This window comes from Triturus cristatus, chromosome 12, assembly GCF_964204655.1.
Source record: "Triturus cristatus chromosome 12, aTriCri1.1, whole genome shotgun sequence".
NCBI lineage: Eukaryota > Metazoa > Chordata > Amphibia > Caudata > Salamandridae > Triturus > Triturus cristatus.
In genome coordinates this window covers 66,994,472-67,014,997 of record NC_140595.1, presented here as the reverse complement: position 1 = coordinate 67,014,997, position 20,526 = coordinate 66,994,472, and the positions used below count along the sequence as shown (strand labels likewise).

At 44.9% G+C, this 20,526-nt stretch overlaps 1 protein-coding gene across 2 annotated transcripts in view; it reads right to left on the bottom strand.

Moving 5' to 3' along the window:
- MLLT1 (MLLT1 super elongation complex subunit) overlaps positions 1–19,908 on the bottom strand; it is a 146,658-nt gene extending 126,750 nt beyond the window's left edge. For both annotated transcript variants that reach the window (XM_085638357.1, XM_085638356.1), the window contains exon 1: positions 19,628–19,908. In XM_085638357.1, coding sequence (XP_085494483.1) covers positions 19,628–19,639 — 12 coding nt within the window. In that variant the 5' untranslated portion in view covers positions 19,640–19,908. The remainder of the gene's footprint in view (positions 1–19,627) is intronic.
- Between the last annotated feature and the right edge of the window lie 618 nt (positions 19,909–20,526).

Sequence of the window (20,526 nt, the reverse complement as noted above, 5' to 3'; positions counted from 1 at the left end):
AACCATGGGTGGCTATAGAACAGGTCTGGAAAAAAATCAAGTGCAGTCAGAGCAGGAATCTAAGCCTAAGTGGAGTAACCATTAGTGACAAAGATGTAATCCAGAGAAACAGATTTTGTCGGAAAGCAAAAAAAAAAAAAAGACGAAATAATGTTATGTCTTTGTAAATAGACCAGGGTCTAAACTAGAGCACGGAGGTAGACATATATACAGGAGAAAGCAGAGCAGATAGAACCAGGGTAAATGGACAACGTAATCGGCCCGTCAGCAGAGCATACAAAAACCTATGAAGTTGTACACCGACCAGAGGCCGGACATGGACCCCGGCAACTGTCATGGATCCGAGTACAGAAGCAAACAAATACACTTTATTAGAAGATGAATGCCTCAGGAACTCACCAGGCTAGCAGATACACCTCTGCGTAAAACATACACCGGCACAGCAGGATACACACCTAAATAGAGCATATGTCACTGAACAAGACTCAAGCCTTGCTGACTGTCACAAGGCCCCAGAAATCACTTTCCACATCCATGGATACAAGCCAAATTATTCATACTGTATCGAAAAGAGATCAAAGCTCGTAAAATCTGATTTTCTCAGACAGGAAAAATGCAGAGTTAATCTTACAATGCCACGTGACCCAATAAATGTTTGAGAAGAATGCGCTGATGTAGGGCAAGTCGCAAACCGACGCAAACGTACATTATCATCAGAGCGAAGGAGACAAACGCTGCCAACTGCAAATTTTCAAGGTTGGACACAGTGAGATTCACTGCAAATCTCCATTTGGCGATATCCTCCCTTCTCGGCTCTCCAAAATTTTAAAGTAATCATTTGGCCCACATATTCTACACATCCACTTTTAGCTAAATACCCGAGTTTAGCTGTCAAAAGATCTTGCAGTCAGATGTTAGGAAAAGACCATGCACATCCCTCTTGAACTGGTTGAGCATATCTACTGAAAATTAAGTAGCTTGGATAAAGAGCAGGGCAATAATATGGTCTTCAGCTTATAAAAACAAACCTTGATCAACCTCAAAGAATGTCAGTTTTTGTCCAAATGTAGAACTAACAGGATCACAAAACTTTTTTTTCACCAATTTCCCAAATGCAAGTGGTTGAACTGCAAAGTCTTTTCCGAGTTGCCCTGTACCGAGTCCACTTGTAACTTCAACAATGAGGCCACTAGCATCAAAAGTCTGCATAAAGCACTGCGCTCTGTCCAGGCGGTCTACATGAATCGCTGCACTCTATAAAGCCGGATGTCTGCATGGAACACTGCACTCTAGCCAATCTGATGTCTTTTCTGCAGATGCACTCCGTTCCCATCCAATCCTGGATTTCACCTCCTATGCCATTTTGCCTCCAATTGCCCTCTCATCCAAAAAACACACCACCACAGGTTAAGGTTGGACCACTATTTATAGCTGCTGTTCAAATCATTGCTGCAACGAAAACACCTAGAATAGAGCCTAGAAGGGCGCTGGACGCAAACACAAAAGGTATGACTTTCTGCAGCACCACTACAGATGTGCAACTAGAAAAGAACACAGGCTGTCCTCCCACTTCCAAGAAAGAGGAACAAAATACAACCAAAGCTATAGATGACAATAAGTTGGCCCACTTCCTTGTGAGCAGTTGACAGACACTAAATAGAATCATTTTAACAATAACACAAAAGTAATCCAAGTACTCAATGCCCATTTAACTGTGATCAATTTCATTTGTTACACAAAATGGTTTGTTAGAAAGACACGTGTAAAAAAGGTGTATTCGTTTCAGACTCTAATCTCACCCACGACAGAGGCAGCAAAATAAGAAATGAACCCATAAATTGATTAAATGCAGATTTCTCAATCCGATGTACCCAAAGCCCATCTACAAATCTGCAGGCCACCAAACCACCGCCATCGGACTGTCACCAATCAGGATAGCAAACTGCAATTCCTTACTTAAGTAAGATGACATAAGGAGTAAGAAGCAGTTCTTAGCAGAAGGACTAACATAACACATAAGTGGAGAAACTGACACCTTTTTGTCTCAATATAGGAACAATTTCCAACCATGTAAACATCGCCCAATATGATCACGAAACTCTTTCAAATATTAGTGATAAATGTAAATTTATGCTAGAAGTGCAGAGCAACCACCCAACCGCCTCTTCACTTACCACTCGGGATCAAGTGCAGAAACCAACTGCAAAGAATGGCGATATCACTGTGCGACCTAATCTTGTCCTTCTAAGTTACAGTTATGTAAAGGGCGTAAGTTGATGAGCGCTCAAAATACTAACTTCCCTGACACAAAGAAAACTCTTGGATTCCTAGTTGCGAGTAACCGTGCTAAAGAGCCCACACCACTCCGAAGCCAAAACAGTTAACATGTATGGGGGCGGTCCTGGAAGCAAGCAATTCTAGATATAGTACTTTGCACGAAACCAAGTCGAAATTCAATTGGTTTAGATTCCACAACACAGTATATGCATGTATCATACAGTATTTGGTTACCAACCCCTATGCTGCATCACATTTGTTACAATCAGTGTTTGACTTCAGTACTGTATTCAGCAAGTCATGGTGTCAATAGATCCAAGAAGTACGGTTTAATGGACTTGTGTCATGTGAGATTGTTTCTGTTTTCCCACAAAGTTCAAATTCCTTTTGTTGCAAGTAGTTAAGTGTCTTGATTCAAATAGGGGTTACCTATAGACAGATGTATAAATTATATGGACAAGAATAATAAAGAAAATGTGGCATGCAGGATGAGTAACCAGATTAGGGCAATACGATTGATTGAGACGTTGCCTTAGTACCCAACATTTGGGCATGGGTACAGAAATTGAATTCAATGTAGGAGCCAATACATTTCTCCAATGTGATAAAAAAAAAAAAAAAAAAAAAAAATTATATAGATATAAATGGCAAGTATGTATGAAGGCCAGTTTAGCCAAGCCGCCATGAAAACGTGTTTTTAGAATGATGTAACCGGATCACACCAGGTCCAGTTACAGCCAACACACCCAACCCAGAGGTTATCCCAGGCAAATAAGAGTATTGAGCATCATAAGAGATGCTGTGCAATACGAAAGAGCACACCACCGCATCAAATAGTGTTTCATGTATGAAGCCAGGAAGGATTTAATCACAGATAAATGGCAAAGGGTGTCCTGGGAGCCAGCACCTGAGATCCAAACCCATCCAGCGAAAGATTCACGTAACACCTTCATGTACAACTGAGCCGCGATTACACAGGAAAATATACACCGCAATTGTAAACAAATCGTAGGCAGGACCTTCAGAGCAATTTAATGAAAGGAAAGTTTGAATTAATCTGAGATATGGACGATTGCCATGGCCTCATTCAAGCCCACTGTTCTTCACCTCTACCGAAAGACCGGCCATGTGCAAATCCAATCTTCGTCCTGTTGAATAGGGTCCACTCCAGACAGTAACACAAGCAGTCCCTGCTACGTTTCCTCAGTGCTGTATAGATGGAGTCCTACGGAGCAGTGAGCACAGGAACCTAGTCTTCGTAGACCTTCACGCCACCGCTTACAGTTGTGTATCACTAGACAAGGGGACAGAGCAGGTAGGATGGGCCTGGAAGGACTCTTCCTTCCAAATGGAACATACACAGACACAGACTTCCAAGATTATGCACATTGAAACTATCGTTTAGCAACAGTCACATCTGCGAACATAGCACTAATAGTTTCATTCTCTCTTAGACGTAAGCAAATTATGTAAATGTTTCATGACTGCCTGGGTGCCTCAGATAGGCTCTAAAAATTCAAAACACCACATTTCTAATTTCTAAAGGGGGGGTGGAAGGAAGAGAGTACAGGCATGCGCAAGACCTAGTAGGAAAGTACACAGTGCATTCAGGTACAAGAGAGCACATACATCAATGGGACAGAACAAGAACACACTTGCATGCGAAAGGCAGTCCACACGTGTGTGAGCAACCACTCGAAAAAGCATGCAAGTCTGAGCAATTGTGGGGAAAATGCGTTTAAAAGAGTTCAAGAATGTGCAAGTGTATGTGAGTTGTCGTGCATGGAGTCAATTTCCTAAAGAAGCATGTAAAGTGTTGGTCTTTCCCCCAAAGCACCCTCTTTATGTGTCGCCATGAGAGGATACAAAGTGCACATTCCATGTAAAGAAAACCAATTCACATCGCTCCATTAGTTCAAAGATGAGATCCATCACTTATATTTACAGTGCTGGGTACTGGAGGGGATAAAGGCCATGATCAAATGCAGGACATAGACCAGCTAAGTCAATAATCCCTACAACAAGAAGTACATTAAAACTTAAATAAGGTATGTTCCAAAGGGTCTCAGAGGCTGACCAAAGTCAGCCAGGGTTACCCAGAATTGCATGGGTCTCGAAATATAGGGACACCACACAGAACATCTGGAGACAACACATGAGAACATGGCTACTCCAAAATACAACATCTACAACCAGAACTGCTCATGTCTCTCCACTTCAGGGAATCACAAGTGTGTGACTTAAAATAAACAATTTTGGGGGGTTTGATAAAGTCTGAAATCATTTGAGCTAATATATATTTTTTTTAAACTTCCTCGTGGGTCCAATGCACTCCAAGGTGCACACCAGTCAGAAGGAATAACCCTGGAATATTTCCAGTCAGACGCCTGCTAAATGTGCAAGTGAACATAAGAGGTTAGACCTCGTGGGAGGAGCCAGTGTCCCATTCACACAAGACAAAGGTGCTCATCACAATGGTTTATGGGCCGTAGTGAACTCTCTTTTAATATTGCTACATGCACCTTAACTACCATGCTCAGTTTCATACCACCAATGGCTTGTGTGCCTTTCACTGCATAACCTCGGCCATAAAGATAGATTTCAGTTTTGTCTCTCAGATTCCAGAACACCCAAGTACCCATTTCTGCCCTAAATGGGAGCTATACACAATGACTGCGACAGATAACAGAGGCATACTGTAACCTCAGCAATGGAGGCTTCTACATTGCCAGAAGGGTTAAGAGTGCAACACATTGAGGCAAGGAGGAACCAGATTTAAATTTAAAAAAATAAAAATTAAAAAAAATAAAACACATCCATGGGGATACTTCCAGGGCGATCTGATATTCACAAAGTATCAGTAAGTAAGTGTTCCAGTTGCATCTAAACTTGTAGAATCAACAATGGGTTCCATTCATGGCTGTACAATTTACAAACGTGAAGAGTGTGATAAAGTGTGTGAACTTTTGTTTTGTTTCTAGTCTTACCAGTCCAAAACCAACATATTTCCACTCTGGACCTGTAATTTACCCTGCTGAATTACTACAGGTAGTGCTGGGGCCAAGTGTGAGTGGCCTACACACTATAAACAGCCCCTGCCATGCTCTCCTTGGCCTTAATTTTCTGCCAGCGTTAGGTACCTCTGCTTCCTTGAATCATCTGCCTCTGCTAAAGCCCGTATTAGATTTTATTATTTTGCAGCTCTGTCATAGCCTGTTTTCCCAAGCCTGACATTCTGCTTTGCCTGGAGCCAGCAGGGTTTTCTTTGGGGATTACAGTGCTCCACATTAGAGTTCCATTATTCGTGAAAACAAAAAAAAAAAGCTCCTGAAGGGCTTGACACAATTTTGGCATGTCTAGAGTGAGCGCAAAGGTGCAGCCATTCATCAATTTACTTTTTGCAGTTAGCAGCAAAACAGTCATGGCCTAATGTGGCTGGATCCAGCAAGGACTGTAGTTTAAGCATTACTATAGGTTTGTGTTGTAGATGGAGCCACTCATCCCTGACCAGCAATGAATCAGCAGACTCAGCATATGTGAAAACTCGGCAAAGCATTATTAAAGCCAATATGTCCGAAACGTAAGACATTGTTAATTTTCATTTTTAAACCTACTGGTATAAAACAGAATGCACTTATTATTTATATACGATTCGTAGGAACAGAAGCAAAATGTAGAGTTTATGGAACAAAGAATTTACATCATTTTTTTTCCAGTATGCCACAGCAGCGTGACCCCTTCTCCCTCCATCCTTAGAAGGTGGAGGAAGTAAAGACAAGCTAATCAAAGGCCCTAGGCACAGGGAGAAGAAACAAGGTAATAAGAAGAGGAGTATGCATGAAGGAGAACAATAGAAACATGGATCAGGTGACAAGAATAAAGGAAGAATTCCAAGTGATGCCGATCTGGGCAAGATACTTAGGCTATAGAAACAAGAAACGAAAGATGGGGAACAAAGGGGAGCTAGCTAAGTTGTGATGCAAAGAAAGAAACCAGTAAGGGGGGGGGGGGGGGGGAGTGAAGAGAAAGACAAAATGAGAGTGCCATCGGGGGAAAGATATGAGAGAGAGAGTGAGGTACTACAAATGAGATACTGAGGTATGAGACACACAAAGGGAAATTAATATCTACAACACGGGGACTGTGAAAAAATGATTGAGATAATGAGAAGAGATGAGTGGGGAACTGTGAATAATGGAAGGAGACCCTGGGATGGGAGATAACTAGGCAAGAGAGAAGCAAAAGCAGAAAAAACTACAATTAAGGAAACAGAAAGGAAGAGTGAGTGGAAAGGATATAGGTAGCATGAGGAAATCTCAGGAAAGAGACGCAAAAGAGCGAAAATCAAACAAGGAAAAAAGAAACAAGCATTCACAATGCAATGGTCTCGGCATTGTTAAAGTTAGAGCTATTAGCATTGCTCATGACATTTTTGTTTTTAAAACATTTAAAGAAACGGCATTGTTATTTACAATGTCAATAGCTTAATCACTCTCAAATGCTAGACATATTGCATTTGCCCCCACACACAGAGCCACTCACATAGCCACCTACACACACACAGTTACCCACACACAGACAAAGCCACCACGCATAGAGCCACCTACAAAAAAAGCGACCCACACAGAGCCTCCCACATGCACAGAGCCGCCCACACACACAGAGCCACCCACACACACACACACACACACACACACACAGAGCCACCCACACACACACAGCCATCTGCGCTCCCTCAGCCGGCTTGTGAGTGCAACGTCCCATGTAAGTGCAGTGTAAGAGCTATGGAAACTTCTTGTGTGGCAGACAACTGCATTGCCTGGATAAAACAGCAATTTAAGTTGGACAATATAAAATGACTAATACCTGTAGGATAGTTCCACTCCAGCATCAACAACATGGGGTCACCACATCATTTTGATAAAAACAGTGCCGCCTATATTCATTTCTGAAAAAAATCCTTCAGCAATGCAAAATCACTAATAGTTGTAGGTCATTGCTAGGGGTGGGTGTTATCGTGTAATTCCGTGTAGCCTAATCTTGCGTAATTACCTAAACATTCCGCAAGATTGCTCTTGAATTTACCCAAGAAGAGTAATTCCGAATTTAGCACAATTTCTTAGCGCAAAAGTACTCCTTACGTCTAAAATGCATACGAGGGATATATTTCGGCTAAGAAATAGCGCTCATTGAAACAGAACACAAACAGTGCGCTATGTAGTTGTACTCATTAGTCCGACTGTAAGTGCAGGCGTACAGCACCTTCGAGAGAGGCAATCACTCAAGCCGTCCTCACTTTGAAGTGGTAAAGGATGGGGTGACTGGGTCGGAATCAAGATGTGGGTTTGTGGAAAAAACACTGGATGGCCACAGCAGAGTGTTTGTGCCCCGGAACCACGACGCTTTGTTTTCCAAAATTGTGAGTTTTTCGACACTTTAACTCCCCCCTTCCTCTGCATTAATTCCTCTTTTGAAGTTTCCTTCTTGGTGATTTGTGATTTTTTTTTTCTTTGACTCGCTGGGTGTAAGCACGGGGAGGGCCCCGGGGGCAGGAAGGTGATGCCTGCTGAAACTGAAAGAGGAAGTTGTCTCTTGGCAGATACGAGCCCGCCCTCCGGGCGCCTGATGTCATGGGGATTTCTGCGCCGGGCAGCAACCAGCACCACCCCGGAGCGCATCTTTATGAAAGGGACGGCCGCGGCCTGGACACCAAGAAGCCACGACTGGAACAGACATCAAGAGAAACTTAAATGTGGCAAGACAAATGTGCAACTTAACGCGCAACAAGAATAATTGGCAGCTAGAAGATAACTTGAAGGGTAATGAACCAATAAAGACTCCCCAGAGTGCTTTGAGGCGACACGTCTGAGTAAAAGCATTCTAAGCCACTGGAAGGGTTGTGGCAAGGCAACGCAAGTGTAACTAATAGAGATAGCCCCATCTTATAAAAACAAGCACACCACTGCCTTTCTCCGAGGTGAAGCAGAAATGCCTCGGAGAAACGCAGCGGCGGTTTCGGGGGCGTGTTTTTCTTTTTCTCTCCTCTTGCCATTGGCTGGAGGAGAGAAAAACACGCCCAGCGAAAGGTAGCGAAAAAAACGCCCCCGAATCCGAAAAGGACGGGGCCTGTTTTGCGAGAAGAACCTCTTCTCCAATGGCTGGCCAGCATTTAAGAGGCCAGCCAATGGAGAAGAGGAGAGAAGAGGGGCAGGTTCAAGCCCCTCTTCTCCAAGTCATTAAATCTCGCAAGCGAGACTGCGCAAGCGCAGCCTTCGCTAGCCGAGACCTAAAAAAGGGCCACAAGGGACAATGAAAGCCAATGTGAAAATCAAAGAATAGAAAGGTGGCATAGAAGAAAATTATGTCAGAGACAAAACGAGCGCGAGACTGAAGCCAGAATGTGGGAACATGGACATTTTTAAAATAATTGAGGCAAATGGAATCACAAAAGGGAGGAACAAGGAAGCAGACAAAGAGGGCAGGTTGGTCACACAGGAATGACTAGTTTAAAATGTGGCACGATAAGCCAGAAGCGCAGCATTAACATAACCCACCAACTTCAGCTGCACTGGGATCAACTGAGTGACAAATACCCAAGAGGCAAATGAACAGCGTACCAGCAATTATGCAGTGAGAACAGGCGGAATGATTGTCAGCCACAGCGAAGGCTGCTTCGAGTATTTCCAGCTAGGAAAGACTCTAAAGTAAGCAAAATACGCGATAAAGACTGGGAATCTAAACCGGGGTATTTGAACAGCCTAAGCTATACTTTTAAGAACACTTGCAAGGGAAAGAGATAAAGGTGCAACCTAAGAAAGCAAAAGAGTGAGAAGAGGCATGGAAATATAACCAGAAGATAAACATAATTAGGAGGGAGATAGAAGGCAGACAGAAAAGGAGCACACACTGCAAAGCAGGAGCTGAAGAACAAAGGAGCAGGCCAGGTACTGCCTGCAGTGCCCTTGGACTTCTCTTCATGTGATGCTTTACACTCCCCTGAGTGAACATGCAGTCCACGTGCCACTCACTGAACGCCGATGTTACACAGACAGCCACATACGTAGGCACAGAAGCAGCCATGACGCCTTTGACTTTTGTTTACAGCAATCTGCTCCACAGGGGGTAAACCTCGGATTAGCACTCGCAGGACAGCCAGCGGAGGGAATGAAGCATGCGCGACCTCCGCCCCTGGAAGAGCGGTGCTGGGGGGCACCCCCTGTGAGGGCAGGGGCTCTAGACCATCGAAAGAGAGGTGCTCCCCAGTGAGGAGGGCAGGGACCCTACACCCTCGGAAGAGCGGTGTTGGGGGCACCCCCTTGAGGGCAGGGGCTCTACACCCTCGGAAGAGCGGTGCTAGGCATCCCCAGTGAGGGCAGGGGCTCTACATATTTATTTATTTATTTATTTTATCTTATCAATTTATAGGGCGCAACAGCTACCCAAGAAGGGTTTCCCGGCGCCTAGACACAGCTAGCTTGAGGACAGAGGAAGGGATGATTGTTAAGTGGTTATTGTTCATACAGCCAGGTCTTTACAAGCTTTCTGAACCTACAGTAGTTTTCTTCCTTCCGGATAACGGGGGGAAGCGTGTTCCACAGGGAGGGTCCCAGATAGGCAAAAGATCTGCCACCTGTTCTTGCACGGTTAAACCTTGGTATGCAGAAACAGGCTGCTGTCTGTGACCGGAGGTTTCTCTTGGGCACATAGAGGCAGGCAAGAGATTGAAGATATTTTGGTGCTATTCCTGCTTTTATTCTGAACATGTAGTTCAGGGCCTTGAATCGGATTCTGCTCTCTATCCTGAGCCAATGAAGATTCCGACGATGGTTCGAGACTCCAGAGTTCTTCGGAATGCTACAAAGGAGTCTGACCGCAGCGTTTTGCGCTACCTGTAGTCGTCCGATCACAGATTTATTTGCGCCCAGATAGAGGATGTTGCCGTAGTCAAGCCTTGATGTGATAAGGGCATTGACTACGGTCTTTTGCGTTGACACTGGCAGCATCCACAGGATCTTCCTCAACCATTTAGCTATGGTGAGACAAAGGCCGGTTACTTTGCTGGCCTGTTTGTCCATGGATAAGGCATTGTCCAGTATAAAGCCCAGATTTCGAGCATGGGATACCGGGGTGGGAAAAGTGCCCATCTGGTCCGGCCAATGTGCAGGATTCCATAGAACTTGATCCTTACCCAAAATCAGTATTTCCGTCTTGTCGCCGTTCAATTTTAACTTGTTTGTTGTCATCCAGTTCAAGATTTTAATAGTCCTTCTACACCATCGAAAGAGGTGTTGGGGGTACCCCCAGTGAGGGCAGGGGCTCTACACCATCGAAATATAGGTGCTGGAGGCACCGCCAGTGAGGGCAGGGGGTCTACACCATCGAAAAAGAGGTTCTGTGGGAACCCCCAGTGAGGGCATGGGCTCTACACCCACGGAAGAGCGGTGCGGGGGGGGGGACGACTCCCTGTGAGGGCAGGGCCTCTACACCCTCGTAAGAGGTGCTAGGGGCCCCCTGTGAGTACAGGGGCTCTACCGTGGACACCATCCCCCCCAGGAGAACGGTGCTGGGGGCACCCCCAGTGAGGACTGGGGCTCAACTGTGGACACCGTCACCCCCAGGAGAGCGGTGCTGGGGGCACCCCCAGTGAGGGCCCATTGTCTATCCCCTCGAGCAGATGCAAGGAGGCTGTAGGGGCAGCGCCGGAAGGCCCAGTGCAGCCACTCTCTTTAATGGCCGGGACGTAGGCTCGCCCGTCAACCTAATTAGGCCCCGGGGAATCCACTGCGCAGGGCTCGGAGGAGGGCGCCGCATTCTTCGGGAGAGGCGGCCATGAGCGCGGGGGCGGAGGGGCGTCTGCACGGCCCCAGTCGCACGCATGGTGTGCCATGACGGCTGCACGCGGGCCCCCTGGAAGGTGCACTATAGCAGACACTTGACGTATCTTGGCCGATTCGGAGCCGTCTTACTTCTGGTTTATGTACACGTGACACCTCCACACACACAGCCAACTAAAAAGCCAACACCGGCGGCAATAAACTGTCAGAAACGAGGTGAGAGCGGGGACTCTGCAGCTGGACAGGGGTAAACAAACAGGGCAGGGGGGCACCCGACCCCGGGCCTCTGCTGGGCAGCATTCCAAAGCACGGGATTACATGCCAAGCCTTCAGGGCAAGGGAAACACCTGCGAGCGCTCCCCCGGGGGGGGGGGGGGGGGGGGGGAGGGGGGGGGGGAAATCACCGGGGCCTCTTCACCAAAATACAAGGGGCAGTGGGTTCTGACATGGGGTGGGGGTGGGGGGACTCTGTCCCAGGCAACATCACAGAGCTGACCACCTCCAGCCATTAGTGCCATAACCTGCCCCAATTGGTCTCCCTGGAGGTGGCAAGAGGAGAAAATTACCTAAAGGACATGCAGCTGTTGGAGCCCAGTTTGCTTGCTGCGGCCGTCAGTGCCCTGGAGATCAGAGGTAGCAAGGGCAGTCAGAAGTACCAGCAGCTACCCTCATTGCCGTCCATGTGGGCATCTGTGCAGATCACCTGCAGGGCGACAGATCCGAATACGGCACCGCTAGACAGGAAGGCAGTTTGTTTTTACGGGGGCACTGTACGTGGTAAGGGCCTCCCTCGCTAGAATGCCCCGTGGTGTCAGGAGGCGGTACAGTGAAGCCAAGGGAGATGGGGGGGGGGGGCTGGCAAGGGGGAGGCAGATAGGGCTTGGTCTCTTCGGTGGTCGGCATTGCCAACTCAGACACCCTAAATACACAATATTGTTTTGAAGGTTTCTTTCAGCATTGGAAACCAGAGTTAAAAGTTGCAACGCCTTCCAAATACTGGATCTCTGAGCCAAAAGGAAATTTCTCAGGCCACTAGGAGTCATTACAGTGGGGCCTGGGATGATGAGAGGGCACTCCTTAATTCCTCATGGATTAGCTGGCACCCTGAACACAACTGGAGACTGGCCTTGGTATTACTTTGACTCATGGAGCATGAACCAAAATAATGAATATGACGACAATATACTTCTAACTATAAATAATCTAAATGCATTTTTGGATACCAATAACAGAACAGCTCTAGCTTTAGCAGTATGAGAGTCAGCAGTTCCGTCAACTCACCACCGTCACCCAGATAGCTTGTTAGCTAACCCAATCCGTGTAATCAAACTTGCAACATCATGTTATCCACAACAGAGTTGCTCTCTTGCAGTTCTGGTGGTGCAGAGAGGCGCAGCAGTACATTGGTTAGCAACAGGCCACTAAACTGCATTACCGGTTAGTAGGATTCGGTTCAGTTACAGATTTGCAGCACACTACTTTTCAAAGACCTCAGCCTCAGTGTATAACCTTGAACTACCCCAAGCATTTCCCTCATTGACTTTCGCCGGCCGATTTAGGTTTTACTTTTTGGGTCCTAGAGACGGATTTAACTAACTAACCCAGGTCATGCAGTCCAAAACAACAAAAATCATACAGAAAATATACATAGAGGTATCAGGTCGGACCCATTTGTCAAGTGGTTTGTCCAATTGTCATTCATATTTTGCCGCTGTCCACCACAGCAAATATCACGGGTCAGCTCACTAGCTCTCTTGCACTATAAATAAGGCATTTTGCCTGATCACATTTGCACATCTGACAATAAACAGAATTGCACTTCAATGCAAGCCTGGTTGGACAGTACTTTCCCAATTTTTCTTCTTTCCATTTTTTTTAAAATCCTTTTTTGGTCATCTGTTTGTTTAAACTAGGTCTTCATGTTACAATAATTTAGAGCCAATAATAATTTTTTTTTTATACCAATAAGAATTATATTTTCAGGTGTTGTGCATACAAACTAAACAGAATTGTTGTGCATATTCCAAGCATGCCTACAAGGGACAAAACAACTGCACTGTTCCATTAAAATTATGTGGTGGCTATTTATTTTTTGGGATAAACATTAACTACAGTTGCTTTTCCACACCAAAACTAAAGCCATTATCATGCATGGTTTTACAACGAAAATCGTTGGAAAGAAATGCGTGGTAAAGGCATTTTCGTGGTAAAGGTTATGCGTGGTAATGGCATTCGCGTTGTAACGGAATGCGTTGTAACGTCATACAACCTTATAAAAGGCTGAATAGAGGCAGTATGGGAGCCTGCAGTCAAAGTGGTCGAGCTTTCTGAGGATAGAGACCGTTGTCATGGTTTTAAGAGTGAATCAAAAGGTGAATACAGGTGCTTGGATTTCGAGAAGTTGAAAGAGGGTCAAGACATGAGTATGTGAAACAGGCCCGGACTGACACTGCCGGAAACCAGGCGTTTTTCTTAAGAGCTATCAGGGTGGGGCCCAGTTTTGCCGCTGGGACACACCCACCGCAAGCCCTTTAAAAATAAACAATGCAAAAGAATGGTTTTAAAAACATTTTTTATTTGGGTGGTTCCGGTATACAGCAGGTTTGCCACCAGCAGCGCAGAACAGCAACTTTTTTTGGGGGGTGGGGGTATTGCTGTTCCATGGGCACAGATAGATATACATATAATTGCACAGTTACTGTTATCCACTTTTAACAGAATGACACCAGACACCATACGCACAAATACATGGTGTCTTACGTTTAACTGACTGTATATTAATACAGTAGAGTCTGGGAACGTCATTTGTTGCATTGCAAAAAACACGGTTTAGGTTTTTAACATGAAAAGATTTTTACTTAAAATTGTTCTTTAACCTTTAAATAATATTTACATTTTAACTTATTTACCAGACCTCCAATACATATTGTCATTTCATAAGTAACAGATAAAGCAAATGCAATGATCCCGAGTGTTGGATGAATAAGCTGCTATGTTCTGAAGAACACGTACCTATTATCGTGATCAAGGCCTGTGGTGGGCTGAAACGCGTTGTGGCGAGACTTGCATCTTTGAAATAAACATCTGTGAAAGCACATTTTGGTGGTCCGTTCCGTTTGTTCGAGGATTGGAGGAGTAACGGAATCCAGGGATAAGTACAAGTTTCTATAAAAGTTGAAGCTGTATATTTCTTTATAATGGGATCTTTGCAACACATTTCAGTTTAGAATATTAAATTATACCATTGTACTGAGTCGCAATTGTTAGAAGTGACAGGTTCTAATCATGAACCTAGAAATATTCATGTTCTCACCACCACTACCATGATGACAATGCTATTAGTGAACCATGAGGAAAGCCAGTTACTTTTCAACCTCTATACACGGCCTATGGTGTTACTGGAGATGCAGTAACAGTCTTTTGCTTTTTGGCACAACACACCCCAAACTGGTTTATTTCAAGGTGCTTTCATTTGAAGATGAAGGAACAGGCGACACTGAAAAAAAGTAATTGCCTAGGATCACACAATGAGGTCAAGTGGAACCCAGGACTGATGCAACGTTTCCTGGTTTCATTTTGTGCTATTCAGGAACTACATGGTAATCTCGCTCTCTCTCCTGGTTCCAGTCAATGTTTATGGTTTGTATTGAATTTTTTGAGGCAACAAATCAGTGCACTGTGTTAAACACATCAGGCCATGCATGTTTAAACGTACTGGTTGTAGTACTGTTTGGGGATGCTGATGTTTTAATGTAGAAGCTAAAATGAAAACTAGGGTACACACACTGGTTTAAAGAATCAGGACAAAGCGCTCCATGTAGCTTAAAGTCTTCCATGGTCATTCATCCTTGAATTTGTTATTACACCCACTCCTCACCATCCAACTATCCATTCTTTCAACCTTGGAGCTCTCATTCCAATATCCATTGGACAAGGTTCTATATTGAAAAACATGTTTAAAAAACAACATGTGTCAGGGTTGCCTTTGGTTCCAGGTCCAGTCCCAGTTTGAAAGTTAACTCTGTTCTGGCTAGAGTGGAAAACAGGATTACATTTGCCAAATCATAGAAAAATAGCAATATTATCGGGATCAGGGGGTAAAAGTGGAAAACAATTCAGTTTTTCACAAATTTCAGAGCAAGAGCAGCATCACCCAGAAGTTGATCTTTTAATGTTGGAGATGTTCTGTGAGGGACCGGAAGAGATTTTATTCCAAATACCCTACTTTAGAATAAACAAAAAAGATATGATACTGTAGAGAGAAGCAGTTTAAAGAGCTGAGCAGAGTAACAGAAACAGAGCCATTTTCAGGCAAATTCCAACATAAGGTAGTATAATGAAGAGACAGTAAATCAGCGGATATAGCCAAACAACTGATCTATAGTAGGATGGTGCTGAAAACGCATTTGCTTGCTCCCCTATACTGGCTCCCAAATCAGAAACAACAAAACCCATCATTATAGCTGGCTTCAACCAAGGAATTCCCAAAGTCACCCAACAAGTACGACAGAAGATGGAAGTACTCTCATGTGATCTGGTGCAGGGGACAGCAAAAGGCAGCTCCTGGTAGTAGCCAATGTTATTGTGACAAGGTTGGTCTTCTGGGATAAATGGCACCAGGTCCTGTTTGTTTTTGTTTTCTTATCCCTGCACTATGCGTATATCAACCGCACATTCTTCCTAACCTATTATCAGACTTGCTGCACCAAACCTTGTTTACTCTCTGAAAATGTCCAAAGGAAAATAGCCACAATCACCTCCAAAAGGCTTTGTTCTCGCTATATAAAACTCTCAAGTAAATACATCTATGATTACCTTATATTCTTCCTCATCCTCCTCTATCAATAAGTACAAAGTACTCCTTAATTCTATAATTACCCACATTTTACTTACCAGGCTCTCTGAATAGCCAGTTTTGTGTTGTATTCCTTCAGAAGGTAGATAGGTGTGCAGGAGCAAAATATGTCCAGTATGTATTTTAATTAAAAAGCACTCTAGAGTTGGACAGATTACCTTCTACTGAGGAACGGCATGTTCCAGTGCATGTAAACTTCACCAGGCCTCTAGGGAGCAGTAAATAAGCAGGACTTAAAAGTGTAGGGGAATTATCTCCATCCCTGCCTGTGACACCTCTGCGGCAGCCTATGGTGACATGCTCTGAGACCTCCCTCCATCCATTTACCTCGCAGCCCTGTGGCAGCACACTATCCTCCGTCCCTAGAACTCCACCCCCACCACCTCACGCTAATAATATATCTGCTCACTCCCAGAGGAACACTTGAGCAGTTGTGGAAATCTCGGACGCCCCCTACAGCCGATAATGTCGGTTCTCCTTTTACTGTAATTATCCCGACACGCGCATTCCTCTACGGCATTCTACTGTGCTGACGACTCTCAAGGAATGGAATAAAAGCGTGGACACCAAGAAAAGCAAAATGTGAAAAACGTGCAACATAATAAATAGCATAAAGACTGCTCTCTCTAGCGTACAAAGCATACATCTATCTGTCGGTGGGTTACGCAAATGGAGGCAAGCACACTAAAATGTCTCTTTTGTTAAACAATTCACCCTCTAGGAGCTGTTTTTGCTAATTAAAATACACGTTTCCGGTGCCGTTCTTAAGAAATTTAAAAACGTGAAATGTATAACGGAAAATGTTCCAACGTGTAAACATTATTTTTTTATGTTTTCGCTGCGCTGTTTCCAGCGTTTCAGGAGAGGGTTTCCAATAAGGCAAAACGACCCCGTGCTTAATATACCAGGCGGCCTTCACCCGACCCCCCTATAAAAATACTAAAGAGTTCAAAAGTTCAGGTCTAGCAAATTTAACAAACGCAATGCCTTCACCAGGTTCTGCCATTTTGCATAAATAGCCGTCATCCATTGTTTAAGTTCATGTGTCTTCCTTTTGAGTAGGTGTCACAGTCAAGTGTTAATAGGTCTCTTTGTGCGCTTACCCTGCCATCTATTGGTTTTTACGCCGTCCCTTTGTGAGGCGCATTAATCGCCTGACTTTAAGTACACATCCTTACGTCTAGGTGCACTGACCCCCATTTGGGTAAGTTCTTGCGATCTTCTATAGTTTCAATTATCAGCCATTAACATAGGTGCATACCCTTTGTTTGAAAACCTTCCACTCGTTCAGATGCCAAACCACATTGATTTGATGGATGCGCCTTTGTATAAGTATGCACCCTTTGTTTTGAACACATGTTTTTGTATTGGGGCAGGTACACCATTCGTCACTATCTAAACACCAGTCAATCAGATTGCAGCTGGGCACACCACTTAACTGTTTTAATGCATGCTACTTTGCATATGTGCCCCTGGCCCAATACATCTATTAATATCATGTCGTACAGGTGCATCATTCTCTATTGAACACCTGACTCGTTATCAATGTTTGAATAACGCATATTTATACATGTATACTCTACCAAGACACTAGATCTTTCTATAGAGATGCATGTGTACTGTTTGAATACGCATACCTTCAAAGGTAGCAGTGTAGGAGGCGCAACACTCCGATGTGCGAGCACCTGCCCCCTTGTATCAGTGCACACATTCCATGCCTACTGTAAAGATGTATGCCACCTTATCTGTTTGAAGACCTGTTCCTTGTGCAGAGGCCTCCAATCTGTAACTTGGTATCGTATGCTTTATCCCTACACTATTTGATCGAGTCCCTTTGCATCAGCATCAAATTATTTCGATAGACAAATTCCTTAACCAACCGACAAAGAGCATTTATCATTCCCTTCTAGTCACTGAATTAAACTAACCCCTGGGACGACCCTCTCCTTTCACACTTTCAACAAAGATCAATACCTACTAAATGTTTACTCGCATCGAGCTCACAACTCCCAAATGAAGATGCATACTTGCTATGGACACGGCTCGTGATTATTTGCTGTGGCTCCCTTTCTGCACACGCCACCAATTCATTCAACGCCCCTTAACGTCAGAGGCAAATATGGAAGACATTCCATTGTGTGTCTAGCCTACTTCACGTTTTCATTCACAAGCACTATCTGCCTAGTGTACACAGAGCCCTGCTAACTCTTTTACCCCCATCTAATCAGCTCCAAAACCTGTCCACATTATCTCCCACACGATTACTAATGTCCCCGTGTGTTAGCCTAGATTTATAGAGCCCTGGAAATAAATAACTGCATATTTTCCAAGTAACAATGGGCAGTTCTACGCCCACAACAATTTCACGTCTAGAGCCATTGTTAGATGGTAGCCCCGCTGTCCCCTTCCACCCCATGGTATGCATTCCACTAACCCGTTTATTGTACAGCCCGTCACGTTGCATCCTACTGTACCCTTCATCGCTGGGAGACTTGCGTCTGGTGTCTCCAACACCTCACTACAGGCAGCGACCTTAAGTTGTGGTGATAATGGTTTATAAATAATGACTTCACCCTACGGCTTCAGCACTTTATTGTCGGATAATCATGTTAAAATCACCCCTGTCATACCAAAAGGTACGCCAAGTTCGAGCTATATGCTTACGAATATAGGATTACTAATTTAAATGCACAGTGCAAACACCTTCGGTGGTCATCACGCTGGACATTGAATTACTTCTCACACAGGTTCAAAACAAAGACGACAGCCACAACCCTGCACGACATTGCATACCATGTAGTCAAACGATTTATTGAAATTGCATCTAAAGAGCGCCTACTAACCCTGATTAGGCGTTGACAGTGGTAAACGCTATATACATGTTGAAATACAATAGCTGAAGCCCATTATGTTAAGGTCTGACACTGCATTGCTCGACAATCCACAGGACCGTCCCCAAACCGAAAGTTGCATTGGTAAAGTCTCGAGATTGGTACTCTGTAACTGGTTAACACTTTTCTCGAGCTACCTGCTGGCCATCTGACTCTCCATTGGTGTATTAAACTGAGTCTTTGCAGATCCTTAGCAGCAAAATGCCGCTAGTTTTGCAATTTCTGGGTGTCCATAAGTGGACACCTAAACAAGTCCCTTGACTACTCCTACTAGAACTCCACAAGAGACTGTCACTTTGTACTTCACTCCCAGACAAAGCTCCCCATTGTCCCAGCATGTGCAGGGACATGTTAATGATCACCACTGCCCCTTCACTACCAGCTTTCCCATTTGACAGCTCAATCACACTGGTGACCATGTCTTTCACACTCTTGCCAGCAAGCACTTATTCCCTTTGCCAACAGCTGCCCCCATAATACCTGCCTGCCAACCTCCTGCTCCTACAAGCATCCTTGCCTGAGTGACTAGTATCGTTCCTTCGTCTCGCCTGCCCATGCACATGGCTGTCATTTTATGAAACACTATAACCGTGGCCACCGACACACCCCTCAGCTCCTTGTCCTCTCCCATTTCAACTGCCCCAGGCACGATTGTCAGCAGCCTAATAACCCCCGGCTCACACGGAGTGCTTATTTTACATCCAGCAGCAGACTGTCCCACCCCTCAGCTGAGCGTCTACGGCCACCTCGCCTTCCAGGAGTCCACTCACCTGGTTGTCCATAGCTGGGTCCCCACCTCCTCCCAGGGCTGCTCAGTTCACTTTCCGGGGGCTCCCCTCACGGGCCTTCTGCCAGTAGCATTCTACGGTCCTTTGGGCGCAGGGCTAGGTCACGCAAGCCCCCGACGAAGGGACCGAGGCACGGCGGCAGACAAAACAAATCCAGCCAGGCTCCTGCCCCAGCCTAGGCCTCGGCTCCCTCCGCACGCAGCAGCCACGGCCAGCGCGCGGCCAATTGGCTGCCAAGGAGCTGGAGTGCCCGGCTCAAATCTGGCCAATCACAAATAAAAGAGGGAGTGACTTCCTCCCTTCTAGGGATGCCTTAGGACCGTAGACACAGAAGTAGGACATCAAATACTGTACGTCTTACTCCTTAGGGGTGACAAAGACGAGGAAACAAACGGCCATCTTGATGTGTTGTGCGGTTTGTTTCTCCAGGAGCAGAATGAGAAAAAAAACATACAATTGTTACTTTTAATAGGTTAACTAATTTCTTTTGTAAATTAATTGTAATAATTAAAATTGATGTAACTAAATCCAGCACATTTTCGGAGAGCATTTCTTCTTAGAACGTCCCAAGGACATAAATGCAACTGTTTTTTTTCGTTTCTCGTAATGCAGTTAGGGTGTAGAATTCCCATTTCAGTGACCGAAAACTGCACGAGGTCTAGCGTCACCGCTACGTCACATACCGGACAGCAGTGGAATGCCCTTTTTCTTGCTTCCTTTTTTTAAAGTCTCCCAGTGCACGCCTGCACAGTAAGAACACTTCGTCTAATAACGCATGTCAGTGTGTGTAGAGATGTTAGCGATACGTTGTAATCATGTTTAATCTGTTTATCAGTACATGAGAAGCGCCTTTATGATATAAACACGTCCATGGTAAGTCT